Below are 26480 nucleotides of genomic sequence, written 5' to 3'. Positions count from 1 at the left end.
GTAATGATGATTCGGCAGCAAATTTTAAAAAGGTTTATTAAATTTACAACACATTATATGTGTGTGTGTGTGTGTGTGCGTGTTAAAGCAACACACAGTAAAGTGGATGAAAATCTTAAAACTATTTTATACATTCTAATATAGTCTATAGTGTGTTTACTGGAAGTAGTTTTTTTTTTATATTATTTTAATTGATATATTAACATTAAATAAAAATCTATGATTCTGTATCATCAGTGACTGTAGAAAGTCATTGAATATGAATATGCACATGATGTTTCTGTTAAATGTTGTTATTGTCAGTAGTTGGGTTCTGATATATCTGTCACTCTCTTCCCGAGAGTCTGAAGTTCCCAGTCAGAAAGTTGCTGTACAAATCCTCGATTTGGCTTCATGTTGGCTTTGCACTGCTGGATATGATTCCATGCCTCCTAAAATATTCAGATATGACAGGTGAGAAATATTTAAAAAAGTATCTGTCAGTAACATCAATGCAAAAAGTAAAAACATTACCTTAAGTGTGTATTTGAGGTGATACATAAGATATGCCATTGTTACAGCACAGCATCGGCTTACTCCAAGAGTAGAGAATATCAAAACAGAAGAAGAGTTATTGAGATGTGAACCTGAAATGTTTAAAACACCCACAATAATAACTGAACATCAGATTTTTATTTTTTTTAGATATTTGAGTTATTGTTCATCCACTGGACGAAAACAATCTCCCAGTACTTACCAATAAAAATGCACATTCTCTCGAATGAAGTGATCAAATCTGCCTCTGCAGAATCTGCCATTCGGATGTGTAAGACAGTGCAGTTTACCTTTTGAAACCTAGTTTACAAAGTTCAGTTCACAGATTAATTTGGGTTTTCAGGCCATACTAAGACTGGACTTAAAAAAAAAATAAAATACTATGATTACATATATGAATATATATGAAATGGTGGGTTGGCTCACACAAGACTGCATTCATCAGAGACATTGACAAGTGCATTCAGCTTCAGATCTTTAAGGATTTGAAGGTTTGTGGCCTGCCTGTAATCACCCATATAAAGCTTGCCTGGCAAGATTTCCACAGGATAGGGATTCAAGCTCTCCAATTCCTATGAACATAAGTATTTATGATCATTAAATATGTTTACAAACAGCAAAAAAAACAAACACTTCATTTATGATCTATTAAGAATAATACCCTAATATTGTAAAGAATCTTTGGCGTTCTTAGGAAAGGGTAGAGTGCAGAAAACTTCTCATAGCCCCCACTAAGAATCTGAACAGGAAATTGGCTTGATTTTTCTATGCTGTCTGCACAGTCTATAGCTGGACCTATAAGAAAAACATACAGTTAGGATGCTTTCAGAGCTGTACTAACATTTTTAGCAGAGTTCATAACATGTTAGAATATGTAGTGTCTTACCTGAATCTGACAGTGAATGTGTACTACTGTCATAGACAATTATGTATCTCATACTTTCAACCTCAACATCCAAGGGCATAATAAACTTCCCATCAGAATCCTTTGAAAAGCAAGCAAAAAAAAAAAAATACCAGTGGTGATTTGATATAGCGAAACAGGATATAAAAACCATAAACTTTAGAGGGAAAAAAACATAAAACTGAAACATACCCATTTAGCATTTCTGGCAGTAATGATGTGGCTGAAGTTATATGATTCTGCTGCACGGGCATCTGAAGAAATAAGACTATTATTATACTTTCACTTTCATTTGCTGGTGTTTGAATTAGTACGTTCAATGTACAGTCAGTATTTCAGTATAACTTAATGCTTACCAATCAAACAAAGATAGTTGCTCTCTGCTAGCCTTGGTAGAAAAGTGTATTGATTTAGGATGTTGTACAGTTTTGTTGCCTCACAGAAGACTTTTCCAGCCATTAGTAAAAGCTTGAGCACAGAAAATGCTGATGTCTATGTCTCTAAACAAAAAATATAAAGACCTATATTTTACTAAAAATTACTAATTGTCGCGTCTTGCCTTGATACTTAATTTAACTTAGCGTTTTGAAATATTACTGCTCGAAATGTTTCTTAAACCCAACTAGACAAATTTACTATTTTTGCTTACGATCAAACATCATGCTCTATGTTTACGCTCCTGCTATGGTAACAGCCAAACCGCCGCAGTGATTGGTTGAAAGCGTTCCGCTCCAGATGCAAACCCTTTCCGTTTTCCTTAACCAATCAAAAGTTAAGCCCCGCCCCATTTCACTGCAGCTGCAATCCTATTGGAGGGTAAACAATAAGGAACTATTTTCAAAATCAGACAGACATCTGTCAGCAACTCCGGATATGCTTGGATTCGGGGTATGTTGTTACTATTAGCTACTTAAATCGGTTAATTAATGAATCATTAAACGATGTGTAATTCCTTTCCAGGTCCTCGGCCGTGCCTTTCAGCGGCGGAGGAAGAGAAATGGCTGCAGTCGACGCTGGGCCATAAAGAGCAAGATGCCACCTGGGACTCCTGCCATACCAACGGCCCCTGTGTGAGCAACTGAATTACTTATGCATCTACAAATGCAACGCCTGTATATACAGTGCTTTCATATACACTTGCAGTATAGTTTAGAATTGTTGTACCACATATCATGTACACGCCATGTATATACTTATGTGTTAAGATCAAATATGCTAACGTTAGATAGATATTTACATATATTCCACAAGACAAAATAATAACTTCATTTGCTGTATTTACTAACCCTCATGTTGTTCCAAATCTGTATGACTGATCTGAAAAGTGTGAAAGTGACGTGACATGTGGCCAAGTATGGTGACCCATAATCGGAATTAGTGCTCTGCATTTACCCATCCAAAGTGCACAAACACAGCAGTGAACACACACAAACCGTGAACACACACCCGGCGCCGTGGGCAGCCCGGGGAGCAGTTGGGGGTTCGGTGCCTTGCTCAAGGGCACCTCAGTCGTGGTATTGAAGGTGGGAGAGAGCGCTGTACATTCACTCCCCCCACCTACAATCCCTGCCGGTACGAGACTCGACCCCACAACCTAACCATTAGGCCACGACTTCCCCTTCTGTAAAGCAGAAAAGAAGATATTTGAAGAATAATGTTGGTGACCAAACAGTTTTGGTGCCTATTGACTTCCATTGTATTATAAAAAAATAAGGTATTTCACAAAATATGGGTAAACTATCCCTGTAAGACTTTGAAAATAAAAGGCTTATGAGCTAACTGTATATCTATATATACTTACTTAACTTTCTGGTAATACTTCCACCCAGTCCAGACAACAAATCAAAGGGGGACACTATGGAGGAGACAAGTGTTCAAGCCACTAAACAGCTGTCTTCATCACTAAGTATTGGAGCTCTGTTTTCTGCAGTTGGACGTGTTATGCAAAAATGCAGAAAGACGATTAATCAAGTAAGTTTTTCTTTTTTCATTTATTAGAGTTCAAAAGAGCTTTTCAGTGTCTGAACTGATTGTTTTTTAGATCTGTTCGGGTCTCTTGAATGTCGTCTTTATCTGGAGAGGCTATTCAGAAAGAGTGGAGTCCCTTCACCAAAAAGTAGAGGAGCTGCAAAGGGAAATCGCACTATTGCATTCCACTTTGAAGGTTGGAATTTTTCAGCTGTACTGAAAAGGATTTTCTTTAATTATTTTCAAAATTCCAGTGCTTGTAATGTGTATAAATATTACCTCATAGCTGTACCGTGAAGTCAAGACTGTAGGCGGTCAATGTGAAATGCCTGATGGTGTTCAGCACTCTCTACCTCCGCCACCACCTCCTCCTCCCCCTCCTCTTCCTCCTCCTCAAATTCTGTTGACACTTGCTGCTCCGAAGATGGCCTCACTTCCCCCAAAACCTACACAAACGAGCTCTCTGAAGGTAATAGTTTATTTTTCAATTCACTTCACTTTGCTTGTTGAGAAAACAAGTTATGAAGGTTTGCACTATTTTAGGTTTTGCACTAATTTTCCTCCTGTCCCCAAACAGGAGAAGCAAAATGGCCCTGCTGCTGTGACTCTTCGAGCTCTTCAAGCAGTACGACTAAGGAAAGTGACTGCAGGCCAAAAAACTCAGGTGAGTGAAAGATTGTGTGTAGTGGTCGGCCGATATTGTTTTTTTGACAGCCGATGTCGATATCTTGGAAAGCCGATGGCCGATATAAAGCCGATATAATTGTATTTATTTTCATTAATATTTAAGAAATTTTAAATCATTTGAAAATGGATAAAAAAATCATTTTGTAAAATAAACATACTTATACTTTAGATGACAAAGTATTTTCCACAAATAAATATTTTTTATAATTTTATAATTAAAAAGGAAGTAAACTGCATTGGGAATCATATTTTTTCAAATAAAGCCAAGGTAACACTTATAACACACATCATACATACAGCACACAGTGAAAATGACATGAATATGACAGTGGGCAAGTGCAGCATAATTTGACATCACGAATTTATGTTTAAAGCATTCAATTTGCACGGACCGAAAGTCAAGCAGAGAACACGCGATCATGCAAGTCACATGCACACTTCACAAGATCTCACATCTGGATTCGACTAAGTTTGCAAGGTTTGTGAAATTACATTTTCATTAGCCATTCAAAGATTTGTTTCAAATTTAAATGATGTAAATGAGTATTTGCTGAATGCTGACGGCAAACGAGAAAGTATTATAATGTTTGCCTTTCTATTACTAATAATATAAAAGTAATCGTTATAATACTTTTTGTATACATTTTAATTCCTTTGTTTAACAGTTCTATCGGATTATTAGACAGACTTCTATCCATATTAGACAGAACTGAAAGATGACAGCGAACAAGGAGAATGTGAGCACTGTAGGCTCAGGCGCTGAACAAAATAAAATTCCGGCGCGCCGTCAAAATAAAACCTCGAACACATTGGCCAAACAGAAAAACTTATCGGCCGATGCCGATATTTGTAAAAATGCCAAATATCGGCCGATATATCGGCCTTGGCGATATATCGGTCGACCACTAATTGTGTCCTCAATTTTCCATTGAATTCTGCATTGAGTCGATATTTATGATGGCACATTTGTTCACAGGTGTCTCCAGAGAGAAGAAGTTCACCACTGGTCACACTCGCAGACTTGCAGAAAGTCCGTTTACGGCGCTTTAATCCTGACCTCCCCTTGAAGTGTAGATCAAGCCTTTGCAGGTAAAATTGTGCATAAATAAATGTATTTATTTTGCTTCAAAGCAATGCATTGGTTTTTGCTATACATAATTTGTGCTCTTCTCTGTAGGACTGTCTGTAGGACACCAACCAAAAATCCCATGAATCTTCGGGTGCAGCTTCGAAAAGTCAACTTAATGAGGCAAGATCACTTTTACTTTGTATTATTGGAATCAGAGCCAAGACATGCCTAAAACTGCAGACATCACATCTAGCTGTACTATACTTCTCATTCGTTATATTCTTAGGAGTCCTGGTGGCACACCACTATGTAACAACGAGAATGATGTGATGGATTCAAGCATGGATCCGAGCATGACCAGAGGTTTAGGAAACCAGTACCTGGTATGTAAACAGCTTTATCCCAAAAAGAATCACAGAATTTGTTCCTTTAAAGTTCTTTTTGAGACTGCTGGTTTCATTTTATCAAAAGGTAATTTTATTTAACAATATAAATCATGAATTTATGAGCTGAAAATTATTTATTTAATTCTTTTTTTGTTCTTTACAGAGTGCTTTAACAAAAGGACTATCACCACTCAAGGCTGTCTAAACAAAGAAATTGACTGTTTTATTTTTATTGCATGGCCAGTCTTGTTGTTGTTTTTTTTACATGTGTACTGTGACTGTGCTAATAGCTTTGGTTCTCATACTGTCATGTTACTACGGTAACTATTTTAGTGACAGGACAGTATTTGATGTTACTCGCTGCTATGTTATTTTATATACTTGTTGCATGTGAAATGTGCTTCCTGGTGCTTTTATATCAGAACCCCCTTTTCAAAACATGCTCACAAGCATAATAACAAATGCACACTGTATGATAATTAAATGCACGTCATCTTGAGCATGTTTTTAGATATGGTTAATTGTATAATTAGTAGAACTACATAACTGAACATGCGGTTCAGTGTCACTGTTACTGAATATGACTGTGGAACGTGTGAACTAACTCGGCTTTAAAATATAGTACTGTATTGAAGTCTGTACAGGTGTGAGACAAGTCAGTTAGTGATCTATAAATTCAGTACGCCATTGATATCTTATGTGTGTGTGTGTGTGTGTGTGTGTGGTAAAACGTGAAGCAAAGCTTGACATAACCAGCCGTGTCACTGTGAGACTCAGGTGGGCTTGAGGCGTAATACCCAATTACATGTTACAATGTCTTAATGTTGTATTTTAAGGGTCTTTTGCAATATTTCTCTAAAGCCACTTTTATTTGTATGCAAAAAATATTGCAATTAATAAAAAATGTTTAATAAATATTGTACCTACAGAAAATGTGTATGTGTTTTTTTTTTTTATTTACAGTGCAAATGAGTGCATTTAAATAAAGATAATGTAAAGATTTAATTTCTGGCTTATAAAATGTACATTGTTATTTTAGTATTATTTATATACTATTAAAGAATTTATTAATTCATTTTAGTTTAGGTTTTAAAAATTGTATGTGCTTTTGTAATTTTTATTTGCTTGCTTTAGTCGTTTTAATATTTCAACTTAAACTTATTGCAATTAGCTGCAAAGGCAACATTTCTGATTTACCTTTAAGATTTTATCTAATATTTGTTTATATATTATAGTATTCATCAAAATTTTGAATTAGCGTGTATTTGTATATTTTCAGTTTTCCTCTTAATTTTAGCTGTAGTAATTTTGTGCTTTTGTTTGTGCGTTTTTATATTTCTATTCAGCTTTAAGTTATGTTTTAGTACTTTTAATATTTAACTAAATCTTATTTTAGTTAGCTGACAAGCCAACAAAAGTGTTATCTAACTTTTATATTTTATTTTATTTTAGTATTTTTAATTACCGAAAACGATTTTTAATAGTTTTAGGTTTAGTTAATAAAAACACTATATATTTCTAAAACAATTTACTATGTACTTATTACATTTTGCATGCTTTTTGTCCGGACATTAACTTGCAGATTTATGTATCCACCCGGACTCTTCTTCTGCGCTCAGAGAAATGCGTTCATCAAAGCACCCTCCATTTGTTTCTGTCCAGCAAAAATGGCGGTGCCCATGAATATCGGAGCACTGTTACAATCAGAAATAATAGAAGACACCGTGGACAAAGATGAGGGCGTTTGCGTATTGGGCATATTTGGGAAAAGCGCAATGCAACCGGGATCAATCAAAGACTCTCTCATAAACACCTTAGCGGATAAACACGTCTTCTCTCTCTTTGGGAGCGACGACACTGACAGCTCGAGCGGGGGAACATCGATCCATGCGTATTATAATCAAGAGAACCGCGTGCTGTATCTCGTATTAACATCTGTTTTTGACAACCGCCAGTTTATTCGCGCGTGCGAGTCATTGACGGCGGGTTTGGGTCATGCAGAAGCGCATGAGTTTTGGAAAGCAGCAGAGAAGGATCACTGTATGCAGCTGCTGTATCTCTTCTCGCTGTGCCATGTTCTTCTGCTGGTTCATCCCACATGTTCGTTCGACGTCACGTACGATAGAATGTTTCGCGCTCTGGACGCGCTACGGCAGAAAGCGCTCCCACTGTTGCGCGCCGCGATTAAAGATTCGCCAGTGTCTAAAGAATGGAAGTTAAACTGTCGGCCCTGCCCTCCACGTTTGCTATTCGTGTTCCAGATGAACGGAGCGCTCAGAGTGGCCTCCTCTGGCACTGGTGGGAATGGGACTGATGGCTCTGGAGGGGATAAACCCAAAAAACACTCCCCAAGAAGGAGACTGCAGCATGCTCTGGAAGATCAGATATATAGGATATTCCGGAAAAGTCGTGTATTGACCAACCAGAGTAGTAATTGTCTCTTTACAGTCCCTGCCAATCAAGCTTTTGTATATGTAGTGCCAGGACCAGATGAGGACCCCATTGGCTCTCTTCTGGGGCACCTGCGGTCCAACTGTGTCCTTCGAGAAAGTGAAGGCGGCACGCCTGTGCCCAGGCAAAGGCGGTACCAACAGATGAGGCACTCCAATAGACAACCCTCTTTCAATGTAGAAAGTAGTCTTTCTTCAGGAGGGCAGTTGGTGGACTGCACTTTAAAAGAGTTCCTTTGGCAGCATATCGAACTCGTATTGACCAAGAAAGGTTTTGATGACAGTGTAGGTCGCAATCCGCAGCCATCACACTTCGAGTTGCCTACTTATTCCAAATGGGTGCATGTTGCGCACAGACTTTATCAGGTCATGATAGAGAACGCTGAGGATGATGCAGCCGAGATCTCCCTCAAGGTGCAGGGTCAGCTCAAAGTGTTGGAGGGGTTCCTTGACGCAGATGCGAAGTTCTCTGAAAACAGGTGTCAGAAAGCCTTGCCACTGGCTCACAGTGCGTACCAGTCAAACCTTCCCCATAATTACACCACCACCGTGCACAAGAATCAACTGGCGCAGGCACTGCGAGTGTACAGCCAGCATGCGAGGGGAGTCGCCTTTCAAAGATACGCCTTGCAGCTCCATGAGGATTGCTACAAGTTCTGGAGTAACGGGCATCAGCTCTGCGAGGAGCGCAGCCTTACGGATCAGCACTGCGTACATAAGTTTCATCTGCTGCCAAAGCCAGGTAAAGATCCATGCATTCCCTGGCAATCGAACCCATTACCTTGGTGTTGCTAGCACCATACTCTTGAGTTCTTTTAAAGTAGAGAAATATCTTCTTTTTTTTTTTAGACTGATGACCCCTTGTACCTTCCATTGATTTTTTACTTTACAAATCTGCATTATGACATATACCATGTTTAATAATCAATCAATACATAAATAAACCTGAAATGAATGTTTATTCCTAATCCTAAATGCTTGTTTCATACTGTTGGTCAAGTAGCACTTTATACAATACATATTGTTTGTATTAGTCTAACATTGTTCATATAAAGTTAATATTAAAAGAGTGTTTCAAGGTAAACAGCATCCCTGTAGCTAGAGCATTGTGTTAGTGATGTCAAGGTTGTGGCTTTGACTCCCAGGTAATGCAAGTACTTATAAAAATGTGTATCTCCAATGCAGTGTAAGTCTCTGCATCTGGCAGATGCATAAATTTAAATATCTTCATGATACTGTCAATTAGCAAATATTTTTGACTCTTGGCAGAGTTTGCAGAATCTAAAACGAAACATTTTGACAGAAAAAAAAAATCCCATTTCTAATGGAAGTCAGTGGAGCAATATGGAATGTGGTGCTCTATGCGATGCTCCAAGTCGCTTTGATTTCCATCCAAAGATGCAAATTTAACCCATGCACAATATTGGAACATTGCATAGAATATTTGCGAACAAGAACCGTTTTCCACCGAGTCAAAGAGAACAAAATCGTCACTTCCTGCAGAGGTGGATGCCTGCTGTTTGGGAACACAGTCATATAAGACAGTTCTGGAAAGCAATTATACAGAAATACTTTAACGACAGACTTTGCTCAGGCAATTAAAAAAAGACCATAACAACATTTCAGATGCCCCTCAAGTGAGCGTAAAAACTTTTTTTTGAGAATTAATTTTTTTTCACGAAATTTGGTATTTCCATCACTCGTTTGTGATGCGAGACATCAAAATGCGCATAAAAACAGGGTGATAGAAACAGCTGTTGTGAAGAGTCAAAATTATTTTCCTTGGCATTTTGTAGAACATTCTTCTCTCTACCTCAGTTAGCACTTTTCTTCACATTGCAGGAGAGAAGCCAGAAATGGACCACAACCCACCTATTCTATACCACAATAGTAGAGGCCGCTCTACAAGTTCCTGTAACTGTGGTAGGAAGCAGTCTCCAAGAGAAGATCCATTTGACATCCAAGCTGCCAACTATGACTTCTATCAAGTCAGTTGCAGCCAAGTTCTTCTACTGTAAATATTCACTACATAAGCTTTAAATCTATTCTTCATCATTCTGTCTATCATTCTCAGATGCTTGAGGAGAAATGCTGTGGGAAGTTGGAGAGGATCAATTTCCCAGTGTTCCAAGCCAGCACACCCGACCCTGCTCCTGCTAGTGATGAGGTGCCCAGACCTGGAGAGGTACCTCCATCAGGAGAAGCTGATCGTCTAAAGGAGAAAGAGACTAGCACTCACACACCTGGTGATAGCACAAGTCTGAGTCTAGCTCTTAGCTTGGGCCAGTCAACTGACAGCCTTGGAACATATGGGGATGGAGCAGAAGGACAAGAGAAGAGGCCAAGCTTGGTGGACAGACAGCCCTCCACAGTGGAGTATCTTCCCGGCATGCTTCATTCTGGATGCCCGAAGGGACTGTTGCCCAAGTTCTCGAGTTGGTCTCTTGTTAAACTTGGTCCAGCTAAGGCCTACAACAGCCTCACTGGTTTAGAGCAACCTGGATTCCTCCCAGGCTCCGCTTTCCTCTTGCCCTGGGATGTTGTCATTCGGAGCCGATCCGAGGAAGATGTAGGATCGCTTGAGCCTCTGGATGGAGGTCCAGCCTCCTGGCCAGCTCCGAATAAAGCATCTGCTGGAAAGCGAGGCAGCGCTGGAGGAATCGGACGAGGGCGCAAACGAGATGATGTAGCTCGTGCTTTCGTTGGTTTCGAGTATGAAGACAGCAGAGGGCGCCGCTTCTTTAGTTCTGGCCCTGATAAAGTAGTCAAAGTGCTTGGGCAAGGTGGACCAAAGGAACCTGCAACCAGATGCTTGAATTCTGATATGCCTTTATACATTCCCTCTCCAGCTCAAGGACGAGGGATAAAGCCACACTACGCTCAACTGGCTCGTCTTTTCATCGTCGTCCCTGATGCTCCTCTTGAGATTGTCCTAAACCCACAGGTACAATATGTTAAAAAGTGATAAATCAGTCAATTTAATTCTCAAATTGAAGTATTCACAATGATTACCACATACGTTTTCTCCATTAAAGTATACTGTTCTGTGCTTCTCTTCTCTCATAGGTCCAGCCAGGTCCCCCTCCCTGTCCTATCTTCCATCCTGAGCAGCCTGAGGTTGCGCTGCCCCCTGATGGACTCTGGGTGTTACGCTTCCCTTATGCCTACGTTACAGACCGTGGACCATGCTACCCTCCGAAGGAGACCCAGCCATTGGCAAACTTCAGGGTGCTGAGAGGCATTCTGCGTGCCAACACGACTAGTTCAACTCCACAGTAACAAAAAACACTCTGCACTTAAAAGCACTGTTGGGATATCTGTAATATCTGTAGGACATGGACATTTGGTGTCTCCATGCTTCTTTTCATTTTCTGTGCCGGTTCTTTTATTAACCAAATTCTAGAAATATTTGTGGCTGTAAATACAAGCAGTCAAATTAAGGAATGTTGTGTTTACAGTAAATAAATACCTGCAGTGAGGAAAAAAAAACAGACAGTGAACAATGTCATTATAAAACTATAATATTATTTTAAACTGAATTTACTTTTTAAATGTGTATGCAAATAGTGTCCACTCTGGATTTTCTGTCTGTTGTGGACGTTTGAGGTTGATGTTATGAATTATTTTTACCCGAGTAAATAAAATGAGATCGTATAAAACACTTGTTCCTTAGAAAGAATGTTAAAATATCAATCTGTTATGGTTGTGGTTTTACAGTAGATATCAGTCTATTAAGGTTTGTTACGGTTTTTACATAAAATAGCAAGTAAACACACGACACAGAGAGGCGCTATTTAGTTATGTGATCTGTCTAACGTAATTACGATTCGGGATATCGTTGACATTCTCAAGTGAGAAAATACAGCGTGACAACTGTAATATCTTATAAATACTTAATATTTCATGAGTTTAAAGTTATTTAAGACGTACTTTCGCTTTTAGTTTTTATTACTTATCCAGCTGACACATCACAAAGATAACAAATGTTTTGGTTTTTCGCCTGCATATCCTCTGCGCTCGCTCATTGGTCCATCCACTTTTTAGGCTGGCCAATCAGAGTATTGTTGCTAGGCCGTTTTGTCTCATCTATTTGCTGGCCTGGTTGTCAATCAAACTGGGAGCTTGTATGGCGAGGCCCGATGCGCAACGGTGCTGTATTTACAGAGCGCTGCTCTCGAGGTGCGTGGCTGATGAAGATACCTGGAAACTTTGTGTTGTGAGGAATGATCGCCTGCTGTTTTGCATGAAGTTGCAGCTTTAAAGAGAGAGAGAGTTGGACCTGCGCGATACCTTTCCATTCAAAGGTAACATCTGTCCAATTATAATGCTTGTAGTGACACCTTTTATAGGAAGTTCGTCTTTTTAAATATGTTACGTTTGTTATTTAGTATCGTGCAGTATATGACAGCTCACTAAAAATAACCTTGTAAATTCTGTCAACTCATATTTTAGTTTTAGATTAGATCTCACTGCCGATGATAGATGCTAATCTGGGTTTAAAACGTAATGTATACACAATGCATCAATGCATAGTTAAAATGTCAACAATTATACTCTATAGTATAGTATAGAGTCTATACTATAGTTGTCATCTGCTTTCCGAAAGTGTGCTTTAAGTCTAGACTATTACAGGATTATATGTCACTATCAGCAAATGTTGGTACATTAGAAGAAGAAAAATAACTGTTTATGCATGAGTCACTGGCCATGAACTCAAATTGTATGTTCTCAGGATGTTTTATATGAATTTAACTATGACTTGAAATTTAATAATATTTTATAAATTAAATTAATCTGCTTTAATTTTCAAATGCTGTTTTGCATGAAAAAGAACATGGGAATTGACTTACAACATTGTGAGAAAGCGTTCATGCCACTCATATTGCACAACAAACTATTTAATTAACATTAACGTGCATGTTATTGATATTTCTTTGATACTTGCATAAATACACTCACGTTGTTAATTATTTTTATGAAACATGCTATGCATAAGCAAGTGATCTTAGAGGGCTAGAACACTTAAAATGAAAGTGTGGCTATTAAATAATTTGCAGTGTTGATATTGTGTACTGTTTTGTCATCACAACGTATACTGGTGACACTCAGGCTTGTTGTCATTTTAAAGCTGGCTTTTCTGAATTGGTTTAGCTGTGGGAGTTTTCAAAGATGTGATTGCCAGAGGTGCTGAGCTGGTGCTGCCATCTGCACTCTCAGTCTGGTGGCATCTACTATGGCCTACATATAACTGGTTCACTGACACCCACACATACTCGTCTGACCTGGATCCATCGTTCTGTCTCTCCATCTGACCCACTCCGTTTCCAACACTCTTGCCCTTAAGTAGCTTTGCACATTCATGGGTATTTCTGTCAGTTTGTGCCATCAGAATATGGACTGGGAGGTTATACTTGCGGATGATTGCACAAAGAGTACCTTTTCAAAGTCGGTATATTCATTTAGAGGTTATTTTTCTTGAAGTGGGCTTTTTTTTTTTTAAAGGGGTCATATGACGTTGCTAAAAAGAACATTATTTTGTGTTTTTGGTGTAATGCAATGTGTTTATGCGGTTTAAGGTTCAAAAAACAACATTATTGTTTCTCCTCTATGCCAGATCTTCTTTATGCACCAAGAGCTTGTAACACTCCAAAGAGAAAGGAAAAATGTAAATCGCATCATATGACCCCTTTCATTTTCAGGATTGTATTTTCTCCAAACTTTAAAATATTAAAATGTTATTTTAAGTGTGCATTTACTAATCAATATGAATCATTTTAAAGAGCTCCTTGTATTTGTGTATTGTAATTACGTTAACAGGGACACTGTAAAATAAATTGTTAATCCATCAGATGTATAATTAGCAATTTAGTTAGAGCTAAATATCACAGCATATGTGTGTACGCAGCAGGGGCTTTTTAATTTGTGCTGACTGATTTCAAAGGACAGCAAAAAAAAAGGTGCTATTATGGGAGCTGCCTGCTGTGTATTATGTGAGGGACTGGTGGGAACGAGGGGGGATTCGCCACCTGTCTGGGGGTCCTTGTCTGTTTAGATGCCCTCTTACTGCTTAAAATGCGCAAGACCTTTTATGATGTTCTAGTTTAACAAGCAAAACAAACAAAGCCATTTATTAAAAGCAGATTTCGTGCTGATGTACCTGCTAGACCATGTGTTATTGTTACATAACAGGTATTTTTATTAAAAACGGGTTTATCTGATTTGTGTTAGTGTAATACTTTGGGACAGAGATGATATTGATTTACAATATTATGCACTTGAAAACAGCCCATGTGTGTTTCCAAGTTTGTTGAGGAAACCTGAGCTAGTTTTCTTGATATATGCATGCATAAACAAAAAAGAAAATAAAAAATCTCCATTGTGTCTCAAGGATTACCTGTCTTTAAGTTAGTATTAGTCAGGGTCTAACCACCATAGAAATTAAAGGAATAGTTCACCCAAAAAAGAAAAATGTATGAAAATGTACTCACCCTCAGACCATACAAGATTTAGATGAGTTTGTTTCTTCTTCTGAATAGATTTGGTGAAATTTAGCATGGGTGCCGTTAGAATGAGAGCCCAAATAGCTGATAAAAACATCACAATAATCCACAAGTAATCCACACGACTCCAGTCTATCAAACATCTTGTGCAGTGAAAGGCTGTGTGTTTATAAGAAACAAATCCATCATTTAACTTGAAATCATTACTTCTAAAGCAATATTATGGTTAGAGGACTTGAGCAAGTGATGTAAAGTAAATTTTTCTAAATCCGTTCCGATAAAGAAACAAGCTTATTTACATCTTGGATAACCTGAGGGTAAACTATTCCTTTAAGGGAAATGCATTTCCCCGGATATTCGACCATAATTGCAGTCTTGGTTTTGTTATAGCAGTCTGTATCAGATTTGTTTGTCGAGTCGTCAACTGTGTGGTCAGAAGAAGAAAGATCAGCGATGTTTGGACATTTGATGAAGAATGAGATCTCTTCATTATGTGTTTGGTCTGCTCCAGACTAATTTGAAATGGTAAACACACAAAACAGACAGAGATGGAAGTGGGCACCGTTTCGGTGATTATGGTCTCAGTAATTATAATACAATCGTTTATCTTCATCTCATCTGTCGAGATCTGAATGAATTCCAGCTTCTACATCTTACATAAATTTCCCCCATAATCATTTTACCTCCAATTAGCCTTATACCAGCGACGTATCTGTCTTTTGTTGATTCTGTATAATTGTGTTAGAAGTCGCATGAGGAAATTATGTTGAAAATGATGCTGCTGTACCGTTTGGCCAAATTATACAACATTCCTAATGGCAGAGCGAACACAATGGTGCTTAATTATGCCAAGGAGAGTCGAATTTCAAGCCTCACGCTGGTGACTAGAATACTCTCCGGCTGTATTTTTGTAAGGCCTGTTTGATCACATCTGTGCCAAAGCAAATATAATCACAGAATCGCAAACAGCTTCCCAGGAAACCTTACTTGCAGCCTTTTAGGAATGGTCTAATTCGAGTCAATGAGTTCATGTGATATCTAAAAAATAATTAATTCTTTTAGTTAGTTTTCTCAGTCACACAAGCCATGTGGCTTTATTTGCATGGTAACACTTTACAATACGGTTTTGGTGTTCATGCATTAGTTAACATCTACTTACTAAGATTAATAAATGCTGTAGAGGTATTATTTATTGTTAGCTTATGTAAGCCAATGTAGTATTAACAAATGAAACATTATTGTTAAGTGTTACCATTTGTATTCTACAATGGAAAAAACATTTAAACATTTGTTCCTTTCTAAATATGTGCTTTATGACCTCAGCAGGGTTTATTGCTGACTTTGCTGAGTCAGAACAGCCAACGAATGCTTTTGTTTATGTGATAATTATGTCGGTTTGCAGTGATGTGGTTGGAATTCAAATATCTGATGATGTCACTCACAAGGCCCTTTTTCGATCTCACGAATAGCTGTCCACGCTTCTGGGTAATTAAATAAGATGCCTGCGGATTCTTTTAGTAATTAGTTCTGCCTTAAATCTTGTCCAAAGCTGCTTCCTTCAACAGGCGAAAAGCTGCTAACATGCCACGATGACGTAAAAGAGGGCACACAATAAGTCAGATTGCCGACTTATTAATTGAATTCAGAAAATCACAACAAATTTGTGTGACCCGAAGGGGTAGTTCTTTCAAAAAATGGCAAATGCATCATGATTAATTCGTCCTCGTTTCATTCCAAACCTGTATGACTGAAAAGGAGATGTTTAGGATAATGTTCACACTGCTCTTTTCCATAAAATGTAAGTAAATAGTGACCAGAGTCTGTCAGTCTCAAAAAAGGACAACAAAGCACCATAAAAGTAGTTCATGACTTGAACTATCAAATTTCAGAGCGAAAATGTAGGGAACATTTGTGTAAACGTGAATAACAACCTACATTTTATAGCACATTAACTACTTCTGTTACATCCCAGGCAACATTTTGTGTGATAACATATGGATTTGTTTTGTTTAAATGCAACACATTTTATTAGGGATGAATCCATCGAACAAAGAGGAGTGTTGAAATCATACGCGTTTGGTTGTCTGGCTGTCTCTGTGTGTTTGAGCCCATTCATTGGCAGGTCTCCAGCTCTCTGCATTAAAAAGCCGCCTCATACAGCGCAGCCCCCTTCTAACCCGAGGGCAGGATGAACGCAGGACCACACAATCACAGTTAGCTGACAGACAACAGCTCACAGACGCTCTGATTCATGCCTATTTGCGTGCATTTGCACTGTGTTCGTGTGAATGACGTCTTCTGCGTTCACTGTCTGTGTGTGTCTTGCTGACGTACACTCAGTTTTCAACATCATTTCGCATTAATTTTTTTCTCTGTGATACTTAAAGTTAAACTGGCTGTTTTGCAACTGCATTTTAAAGACTACAATGTGTAAGTTCAATATGTTATGTTTTGATGCATACATGTATGTTGTTATATGTTAATATGCTTATGGTAGTGGTGTCATACATATGATGATTTCTGCATTATACACTACTGGTCAAAAGTTTGGAATAATTGAGAAATTTTTTCATGTTTTTGAACCAATAGCGTTTATTTGAGAGAAAAAAAAACAGTAATGTTGTGAAATATTATTACAGTTCAGAACTGGTTATATATATATATATTAAAAAGTAATTTATTCCTGTAATGGCAAAGATGGAGTTTCAGTTTTCATTAATCCAGATACTCCAGAAATAATTTCAATATGCTGATTTGGTGCTCAATTATTGTTGGTAATTATTAATAATAGCACTTATTATTGTCATTGTTGAAAACAGTTTTTGCTGCCTAATATTTTTTTTTTGTGAAAATCATTTTTTCAAGATCCTTTGATGAATAGGAAATTCAAAATTACAGCATTTATTTGAAATGGAAATCTTTTGATACATTATAAATGCCTTAAACTGTCACTGTTGATCAATTTAATGCTTCCTTGCTAAAAAAAAAAAAAGTATTAATTTCTATCTTTAAAAAAAATCTTACCCCAAACTTTTCACTGGTAGTTTATTTTTACATCGTTTAGTTCTCTTCCTAAAAATGTGTGTGTTCCCCACAGGTGTGCTCTCGTCTCTCCTGAAGCTTCACCACGGCCCTCACCTGCGTGCTCCACTGTTTCTCCTGTGAGTCGTCCTGGGCTGACCGGCCCTTCCTGTTCCGCCCCCGTGCCGTCTCTCCCGCCACGGTCGCCATGACGCGCTCCAAAACCTTCCAGGCCTACCTGCCCAACTGCCATCGCACCTACAGCTGCATTCACTGCCGAGCACACCTGGCCAACCATGATGAGCTCATCTCAAAAGTAATCAGCAATGTCTCTTTTAGCCTCTTTTATCTTAATCATAGACCTTAATCAGGTTAGACACCATATTGAATTGGATGAAAACGAGGCTGTGAGGGGTAGACTTCAGGTCCGTTCACACCAAGCACGATAACTATAACGATAAAGATATAGTTCTAAAAACGTTCTCAGTATTAAAGAATAGCAGAGTCCACACCACAGCTATAACGATAAAGGCACAGAGAATCACTTCCAGAATGATTTTTTCCAGTTGATGAATGTTAAAAAAACATTTACAGCCAATCAGAATCCATCCTGCTATAACGAGCTGTAGGATTTAAAGCGATAGACGCGCGTGCGCTTAGAATAAACAGACGATATCGTTCGCTGGTGTGGACGCTAATATCGTTACCTTTAGAGTTATCTTTATAGTTATCGTTCTTGGTGTGAACCGGCTTTTACAGTCTTTACAATGGCATGCGCTGTATAAAGGTCCTAGTAGTGTTCAAAACTGTTTTATAGAGTTTTTTCAGTTAAAAGTCTTTTGTAAGATGTTTTGTCAGCTGAGCAATCGGTGTGTTCTGTAAAAACAGTTTTTGGATTGTTCTGTACAATCCATCCTAATGGAATTCCTGTTGAAGAGTCATGAAACACTATGTGAACAAAACAATATTTTTGGGGATTTTCAGATTAGTTGCACATGAATTGAAGGCAATATTTAACTTACATTAGCATCCGCAACATCATGGAATAACAGTGTCAAAATGTATATGTGTGTTTTTGTGTAATATGTTAAAAAGTTTATAATCATTTTTTAGATATTTTGCATTTTATATATGCATATCGTTCAAGCTTTTGTGGTCAGTAAGATTATTTTATTTCTTTATTTATTATGTTTTATATAGTTATCGTTCTTGGTGTGAACCGGCTTTTACAGTCTTTACAATGGCATGCGCTGTATAAAGGTCCTAGTAGTGTTCAAAACTGTTTTATAGAGTTTTTTCAGTTAAAAGTCTTTTGTAAGATGTTTTGTCAGCTGAGCAATCGGTGTGTTCTGTAAAAACAGTTTTTGGATTGTTCTGTACAATCCATCCTAATGGAATTCCTGTTGAAGAGTCATGAAACACTATGTGAACAAAACAATATTTTTGGGGATTTTCAGATTAGTTGCACATGAATTGAAGGCAATATTTAACTTACATTAGCATCCGCAACATCATGGAATAACAGTGTCAAAATGTATATGTGTGTTTTTGTGTAATATGTTAAAAAGTTTATAATAATTTTTTAGATATTTTGCATTTTATATATGCATATCGTTCAAGCTTTTGTGGTCAGTAAGATTATTTTATTTATTTATTTATTATGTTTTAGAAATGAATCATTTTAGTTTAGCCATATATAATGTTTCAAAAGATTTCTGTTTCAAGTAATTGCTGTTCTTTCGAACTTTCTATTCATCAAAGAATCTTGAGATGTTTCTTGAGCAGCAAATCAGTATATTAGAATGATTTCTGAAGGATCATGTGACACAGAAGACTGAAGTAATGATGCTAAATATTCAGCAATTCTATGACAGCAAGAAATTACATTTTAAAATATATTAAAATAGAAAACAGTTATTTTAATTTGTTATAATTTTTCATAATATTGATGTTTTTACTGTATGTTTAATCAAATAAATAAAGCCTTGGTGTGCTTAAAGAATATTTTTCAAAAATATTTTAAAATCTTACCTCAAACTTTTGAACAGTAGTGTATACATTTTTTGCAATCGTGCAATTTTGGATTGCTCTGTGGATTTTGGGTAAACTTTTGATTCCGTTCTTTAAAAACGGACCCATACATAAAAACTGAGTTTATGACTTCATTAGTGAAACCATATAATCCCACTTTAATTGTACTACATGTGCACAGACTCCTCCAATGGCACACTTTTAAAACACCATATGGGGCCTTTTTATGAGGTGTGTGTCATTGTGTGTGTGCATGGAGAAATATGTGTCAAAGATTATTAATAGCATAATGTGAACTTTGTGCATATGAGTTATCCGCGCCTGGATTGTGTGTGTGGGCAGAATGTGGGTCAGTAAGGCACTCAGCTTCCTGACATACATGTCACACAATCAAGGATCAAGGGAAGCAGGTCATCATTTGGGCTTTTGTGTGCAGCAGAAGTAAGAGTAATCACGTCTCTGTAGTATACGCAGATGATCCAGGACACCCACGTATACCCATAATGCTACACTAAAGTCTGCGCACAGGGTTTTGGTCGTCTGATACCATGACTGTCTCAGACAGGGTTTTTGATTCGCCGTGTGTGTTTACAGATTGTGCAGATTAGACAAGATTGTTTTTGCTTCATTCATTAGTTGTTCACATACTGTGTTTGCGATATAAAGCCAGCGGTATCCGGCCTGACGAGGCTTACTTGTGTTGCAGGGGGAGCGAGAGCACTGCAGGCGGTTCTGGGGTGGAGTTGAGGTTGAAATGATAATTAGATTTCAATTAGTTCGAATCCCTCTGAACCAAATAAAGGTCAGAGTGGAACATAATAATTGTAGTAGTTTAAAAGTAAGTTAATAGACTTTGCACAATAGGAGGCTTGTGTTTTTGATTTAACATTCAGGTAGTAAAACTTGTTAAAGGGGGAGAAAAAAAGGTGATCCAGCAATTGGATAGCTAGTATTTGAAATGTATACAAACTGCCTTCATTAAACATGAAAATGACACGTATTCAGTAAATTTAAAAACATTTTTAAATGTTATTAATTAATGTGTTACTTTGGCAGCTCTTAAGTACAAAAATAATGTACTCAAAAATAAAAGTGAAAACACTGAAAATATGTAAGGAATCATCATTTCAATGGAACAGTCATAGCCAGATAGATTCAATGTTTCATGCAAGTCAAAAGTAGTAAAATATCGGTTTAAAATAATTGAGGCAAGGAAGAATTATATTAATAATTTTCATTTAAATCATTGAATGCATGATTGTTAACTTGTTGAAAATGCAGTTTAACATTTAACATTTTAAATTATATACAATTTTAGATTTTGTAATAATATTTCACAATATTACTGTTTTTACTATATTTTAAAAACTATATATATAAAAACATTAAAATGTTACCAACTCCAAAAACATTTGAAAGATGTGTGTATAATGTAATAATATAATATACTTGAGAGTTTTTATGTATACATCTTACTTGGTTTTTAAAAATTGTAAAAAAAATTAAAAAAAATTTTTATAAAAAAAAACATTTAAATCCATATTTAAATGTCATTAATTAATGTGTTACTTTGGCAGTAAATACAAAGTAATTTATTTAAAATAATAGATTCAAATGAATAGATTCAATGTTTTATTTAAAAATCTGGAAGAATTATATTTAATTTCTTTTAAATCATGAATTGAATCATTGTGAATCTGCTAAATGACTGCATTTGAATTGTTAAATCTGAATCTGAAGGAATCATTTAATCCATTTTGAACTGATTGATTGAAACAGGCACTTTTAACCGATTCACAGAAAATGTATTAACATACTACAAGAGTTTATAATTATATTAATGTGTTTATTGTATTGGGTTTCAAGTTTACCCATTGTTGTCATGGTTTCATTCAGGTCTTGTAGATTATTTAGGCTTAAAGATAGAGAAAGAAAGAACGCCTTCATTACTATCCAGTATAGCACAGCCAAAATGAAAGCACCCTAATGATCTTTTGATCTATGCCCATATGGCCAAACCGCTTTCAAACACCCGTAATTATGACCCTGTCCCGTTTCACATCATGCCTGGGAAATCCTATCTGCCAAGGTCATGAATGGAGCAGCGAAGGGAAGTTGATTTTCCCAAAAGATTACCTGATTGTGCAGTCACAATACAAGTAAATGATGTTGAATTACTCTGACGGAAATATGTAAAACATATGTCAGCCAATTCAGTGTTTGTTAGGATGTGGGGTTTTTTTATGTAATCTTTCCTGTTTTATTTCCTTTGCAGTCTTTTCAAGGGAGTCAAGGCAGGGCCTACCTCTTCAACTCGGTGTAAGTCCTGTAGTTTGTCTTAACCATCCAACACAAAAAGGTCAAAAAGGTCATGCCAAATTTTGACATCCTTTTTTCATCAATCAGGGTGAATGTAGGCTGCGGGCCGGCAGAGGAGAGGGTACTGCTGACCGGTCTTCACGCGGTGGCCGATATCTACTGTGAGAACTGTAAAACCACTCTGGGCTGGAAATATGTAAGTCCTGGATCAGACTAGATACACACACTCACTCGCTCACTCACTCACTCACTCACTTAACTGTAAAACCACTCTGGGCTGGAAATATGTAAGTCCTGGATCAGACTAGATACACACACACACTCACTCGCTCACTCACTCACTCACTCACTCGCTCACTCAAAGACCACTTACCTCAAACACACACTCATGATAATTCACACCGGACAAGAATGCTTACATTTTGACAGCTTTCTCCAGTCGGTCAAGATAACTCATCTATATCTCACGTGAGGGATATGACTCATCAAGAGAGATACTTCAAGTGGCTTTTCCACACACTCATGACCTGCTTCCCACGTCACTAATCTACGGCTGACAATCTTTGAGTACCTTGTGCTTTCCAAGACAAAAGAGTTTTCCAAGAGTCATTTCAATCTATTGGCTTTCTAATGGCTAATCAGTGAAGAGCACTTCAGAAAATGTTAAACTCTTGTCACTTTTGAAAAACTTATCTTATGAAAAGAAAACTAATGAAAAAATAAGTTATCTCTCCAAAAAAAAAAAAAAAAAAAGGATTTTTCTATTTAAAATGCAACATTTACATTATTGTTTGAAAGTGTGGACTCAATAAGATTTTTTTTAAAGATGTGAATACTTTTATTCAGCAAGGATGCATTAAATTGATCAAAAAATGATAAATGTATCATGTAAATTTATAAATTTATAATGCTACAATAGATTTCTGTTTCAAATAAATGATGTTCTTTTCGACTTCTGTTTATCAAAGAATTCTGAAAAAAATCATCAATGTTTCCACAAAAATATTAAGCAGCACAATTGTTTTCCACACTGATATTAATAAGAAATGGTATAAAAAGTTACTGGAATAAATATCATTTTTAAATATATTAAAATAGAAAACAGTTGTATTGTAATAATATTTTTCAATATTTGTGATCTAATAAATGCAGCTTTGGTGAACATAAGAAACTTTAAAACAAAAACATTCAAAAATCTTACTGACCACAAACTTTTGAACACTAATGTATATTATAAAATACAATATTAAAATATAATATAATACATAACTATATAGTTTATTTTTAAAAAGGTTGTAAAACATACAAATATTAAATAATATTAAAACGTAATATACAAAAATATACTTAATATTAAAAATTACTACAAATACAATATTATTTAAAAAATGAAATCTATATATAAAATGTATGAAATTATTAAAAAATTAATCATATATATATATATATATATATATATTAAAGAAACATGTCAGAAGTCCTGAGGGACTTGTCCACTATAAGATATAATTTCCTATTGTATATTTTTAGTCACATAACAACAAAATGGTGACATTTGATTCATCTGAAAGGTTTTTCATAATGCAGATTATGACTTTTTAGCCTTTTTATCTGGATTCCCCCCACCCCCCACAAATATATCAAAATGAATGTTAATTCATTATATAAGAGGAGTGTTCAAGACATTGTTGCTGTATTTATAAATTAGTTATTTGACATCATTGATGCTTATATTTAAAGAATAAGCATATCAGAATAGATTTAGAAGCTGGCACTTGTTTTACAGCCCATATATAGTAAAACATCTCTTCTAATACTGCTATTTAAAGGTCTTATATTTGATTGACATATCTAGAAAAGCTTCCCAACAGCTGTCTATTATTTTTGGATCAGCAGATCTTGACTTTGAGGTGACCACACGCTCGTTCTCTTTTTCTCTCTCCCTCCCTCTTCTTCTTTCTGATAGGAGCATGCTTTCGAAAGCAGTCAGAAGTACAAGGAGGGCAAATTCATCATCGAGCTGGCCCACATGATCAAGGACAACGGGTGGGACTGAAAACCCTGGACTCCCCACGGCCCATAACGCTGGAAAGAGACGTGCAGCATATGAATAATTAGTTTCATTATCTGGCTGTAACTTCCTCCCTGGAAATCGATCTACCTGACACACACCTCTAAACCGTGAGGGTGCAAGGTTCATAGCAGCAGCGCTACCCATTTCCTGTGTGTATATACGAACGAATGTGTGCCAGCTAGACACCAAGTGTTTCTCTTATGTGAGTATTTTCTTATTCAGTTCAAGGGAGTGCGTGTGTGCAAATCGAGGCACAAATTGACGTTTGCTTTCCTCGGGGTTGGCCAAGGTCACGGTTTTGTCCCACACTCAGGTTTAACTAATGGCTGGATCCATGGTGAAGAAGGGTGAAAACACACTCAAACAGAAGCGTCGTTCATTTGTTTCCCTTTTCTTTATTTCCTTCAGTCACTTGCATGCCGTTTATTTATACGTGTATTTATTGATCTGTTCGTTTTAGGGACGTTACGTTTATGGTAAACTGTAGCAACCACAGTGGTCTTACTTTGACCTCGTATAGCGGAAGTAGCAACGTTTGATAGAGGTTTGTACGTACACTTCCTCTCCAGATTGTGATCTGTCTCCGTTTGAATGTGATTATGGAGTAAATGAGGCATTCATATGCCATTTATAGGGCACAGGTCGCGTACATTAGCTAGAGCCAAGTCTTTCACCCCAGCCGCAGCTGAGAAAAGCAGCTGTCAGCTTTGAAAGGGAACTGAGGCGTTCTCACAGCCCATGATGTCCCCTTTGGTCTCATTAGTTCCCGCCATTAAATCACAAATCAAGTGGTAAACCAGACTTTCTCACCACGTGTTTTGGGGAAGAAAGCGATCGACAACTAGTAAATGTGGCCGCTGAACGAGGTAATCCAGATGGGGCTCGTAAATAAAAAGCCTTGGCGCAACCAAAGACTCTTTCATCACCTACGCTGACCAAACTGAGTTCGATTCCCTGATTTAAGGCCTGTTCACCCCAAGGACAATAACGGTAACGATAAATATAACGTTTTAAAAATCGTTGTAATTCTGTGAGAATAGTAGAGTCCACAAATGTAACGATAACGACACAGAGGAACAATAATGATTTTTGTTTTAGCTGATGAACAATAAAAACATTGACGGCCAATCAGGAAGCACTTGAATTTAACGAGCATGAGCATTTAAAGTGAGAGACAACATTAATGCAGTGCTTGCTTATAATGAGCAGAAATTAGCATTGGCTGGTGTGGACCCTAATATAGTTATCATTATAGTTATTGTTCTTGGTGTGAACGGACCTTTAGAAGTCGATTTTTCTTTGATTTAGGTGTTTTGGATGTTAACGTATATTGTCTTAAGTACGTATTTATGATCGATCATCACGTATTGTTTTAGCACTCAATCTTACATCTGTGTATTTATCGTTCTGTGGGACCGCTCCACCTATTCCAACATTTTTTTTTTATCATTTCAAATAGTTTTTTTCAAGAAGAATAGTGTGCGTGAGATAAATTTGGAATCAGTATATTTTAATCTGATATCAATAAAGCTCTCATTTTATGAATGTCCTTTTGCCGTTGGTCTTTTTAAGAGTGTATTCACAGTTTTTAATAATAGTAATAATTTTATAAAGAAGTCTCTTTTTCTCACCAAGTCGGCATTTATTTGATCAAAAATAGAGTAAAACAGTAATATTGCGAAATATTATTATAATTTAAAAGTGTCTGCTATTTTTATGAAATAGCAGCCATTGCTCACATGATCCTTCAGAAATCATTCTAATATGCCAATTAATTTTTATATTATCATCCTTGTTTCCATTTTTGTGAAACTGTTATAACATTTTTTCAGGATAAATAGACAATTCAAAAGAAGAGCATTTATTTAAAATATCAGTCTTTTGTATCATTGTGAAAAGTTTTAACTGTCACTTTTGATCAATTTAGTGCATCATTGATAAATAAAAGAATTCAATTCTTTAAAAAAGAACACCCTTTTGAACGGTATTGTGCATTTAAATAAGGAACACCGTTATCTTTCATTCATATGTTTAAATTGATGCCTTAAGTAAATCATGTGTTTCTGCAGATATTTAGGATATTAATTTTGAGAGCAGAGTTCAAATGTTCCCAAAGGCCTGTCTGTGCTGAACCTTGTACGCTGTCTCTGCATGCAGTGAGTGTGTGAGAGGGTGGCAGAGCCAGGAAACATTGTTTACAGCAGCAGATGGTGGGCAGACTCTCATAACCATGATACTAGGAGCAGCCATGTGAGTGACAAACATTGTGTTTTTCCCCCCCCAGGCAGAGCTAATATGAATCCATTGTTTTATTCAGGCTCCCGATGGGAATTAACACCCTGTAACATCTATTACAGCACTTAACAGCTTCACATTACTGATAGAGACTGCTTTCCATTAAAAATACACAAAAAGCAGATTTTAACAAAGATTTAAGCAGATTTATACAAATGTTTTTTTATAGATAGATTCTATAAATCTATATCGATTTTTTTTATAGATAGATTTAGAATAGATATCATTTGTTTAAAATTATA

General features: G+C 36.7%; 4 protein-coding genes across 7 annotated transcripts; 3 read left to right on the top strand and 1 right to left on the bottom strand.

Moving 5' to 3' along the window:
- Positions 1-64: 64 nt before the first annotated feature.
- Positions 65-2144, bottom strand: LOC107686221 (serine/threonine/tyrosine-interacting-like protein 1). Of its 3 annotated transcripts, XM_016483132.1 has the most exons (9): positions 2088-2144; positions 1795-1938; positions 1631-1692; positions 1421-1520; positions 1196-1329; positions 961-1106; positions 737-834; positions 514-626; positions 65-431 (listed from the first exon to the last, which is right to left on the bottom strand). In XM_016483132.1, the coding sequence occupies exons 2-9, from the start codon at positions 1895-1897 to the stop codon at positions 300-302; spliced, it is 888 nt and encodes a 295-aa protein (XP_016338618.1). In that variant the 5' UTR covers positions 1898-1938; positions 2088-2144; the 3' UTR covers positions 65-299. The 3 variants fall into 3 exon arrangements, with proteins under 3 accessions (XP_016338618.1, XP_016338617.1, XP_016338619.1); XM_016483131.1 differs by lacking the exon at positions 2088-2144 and having other exon boundaries at positions 1795-2081; XM_016483133.1 differs by lacking the exon at positions 2088-2144 and having other exon boundaries at positions 514-575; positions 1795-2081.
- Positions 2145-2250: 106 nt separating this feature from the next.
- Positions 2251-12742, top strand: LOC107686171 (proline-rich protein 11-like). 2 transcript variants are annotated; one of them, XR_001634027.1, is made up of 11 exons: positions 2251-2326; positions 2399-2508; positions 3268-3409; positions 3480-3602; positions 3693-3875; positions 3984-4070; positions 5070-5182; positions 5271-5342; positions 5449-5545; positions 5712-6325; positions 12731-12742. XR_001634027.1 is itself a non-coding variant. In XM_016483069.1 (10 exons), the coding sequence occupies exons 1-10, from the start codon at positions 2312-2314 to the stop codon at positions 5751-5753; spliced, it is 984 nt and encodes a 327-aa protein (XP_016338555.1). In that variant the 5' UTR covers positions 2251-2311; the 3' UTR covers positions 5754-6469. The 2 variants fall into 2 exon arrangements, 1 of the variants encoding a protein (XP_016338555.1); XM_016483069.1 differs by lacking the exon at positions 12731-12742 and having other exon boundaries at positions 5712-6469.
- On the top strand, positions 7175-11967 carry LOC107686170 (protein SMG8-like). Its single transcript, XM_016483068.1, has 4 exons — positions 7175-8740; positions 9841-9986; positions 10073-10942; positions 11065-11967. Exons 1-4 carry the CDS (start codon positions 7216-7218, stop codon positions 11275-11277), a joined length of 2754 nt encoding a protein of 917 aa, XP_016338554.1. The 5' UTR covers positions 7175-7215; the 3' UTR covers positions 11278-11967.
- Positions 12001-25271, top strand: LOC107686172 (protein yippee-like 1). The gene is made up of 5 exons (XM_016483071.1): positions 12001-12302; positions 17596-17835; positions 21826-21869; positions 21957-22065; positions 23836-25271. Exons 2-5 carry the CDS (start codon positions 17728-17730, stop codon positions 23923-23925), a joined length of 351 nt encoding a protein of 116 aa, XP_016338557.1. The 5' UTR covers positions 12001-12302; positions 17596-17727; the 3' UTR covers positions 23926-25271.
- Positions 25272-26480: the final 1209 nt, after the last annotated feature.

The sequence above is a fragment of the Sinocyclocheilus anshuiensis genome, unplaced genomic scaffold (genome assembly GCF_001515605.1).
Source record: "Sinocyclocheilus anshuiensis isolate Anshui unplaced genomic scaffold, SAMN03320099.WGS_v1.1 scaffold437, whole genome shotgun sequence".
Taxonomy (NCBI): domain Eukaryota; kingdom Metazoa; phylum Chordata; class Actinopteri; order Cypriniformes; family Cyprinidae; genus Sinocyclocheilus; species Sinocyclocheilus anshuiensis.
This window is presented reverse-complemented; position numbering and strand designations above follow the sequence as displayed.

Bases quoted from the DNA above. Each gene is read 5' to 3' on its own strand.
- LOC107686171 (XM_016483069.1), top strand. The intron at 3,410-3,479 runs GTAAGTTTTTCT...ATTGTTTTTTAG, and splicing joins GCAGAAAGACGATTAATCAA to ATCTGTTCGGGTCTCTTGAA. The intron at 4,071-5,069 runs GTGAGTGAAAGA...ATTTGTTCACAG, and splicing joins CTGCAGGCCAAAAAACTCAG to GTGTCTCCAGAGAGAAGAAG.
- LOC107686170 (XM_016483068.1), top strand. From the start codon at position 7,216: ATGGCGGTGCCCATGAATATCGGAGCACTGTTACAATCAGAAATAATA. The intron at 8,741-9,840 runs GTAAAGATCCAT...TTCACATTGCAG, and splicing joins TCATCTGCTGCCAAAGCCAG to GAGAGAAGCCAGAAATGGAC. The intron at 9,987-10,072 runs GTCAGTTGCAGC...TATCATTCTCAG, and splicing joins CCAACTATGACTTCTATCAA to ATGCTTGAGGAGAAATGCTG.
- LOC107686221 (XM_016483132.1), bottom strand. From the start codon at position 1,897: ATGGCTGGAAAAGTCTTCTGTGAGGCAACAAAACTGTACAACATCCTA. The intron at 1,693-1,794 runs GTAAGCATTAAG...TTATTTCTTCAG, and splicing joins CAACTATCTTTGTTTGATTG to ATGCCCGTGCAGCAGAATCA. The intron at 627-736 runs GTAAGTACTGGG...TAAACATTTCAG, and splicing joins GAGAATGTGCATTTTTATTG to GTTCACATCTCAATAACTCT.
- LOC107686172 (XM_016483071.1), top strand. From the start codon at position 17,728: ATGACGCGCTCCAAAACCTTCCAGGCCTACCTGCCCAACTGCCATCGC. The intron at 17,836-21,825 runs GTAATCAGCAAT...TTTCCTTTGCAG, and splicing joins ATGATGAGCTCATCTCAAAA to TCTTTTCAAGGGAGTCAAGG. The intron at 22,066-23,835 runs GTAAGTCCTGGA...TCTTTCTGATAG, and splicing joins CCACTCTGGGCTGGAAATAT to GAGCATGCTTTCGAAAGCAG.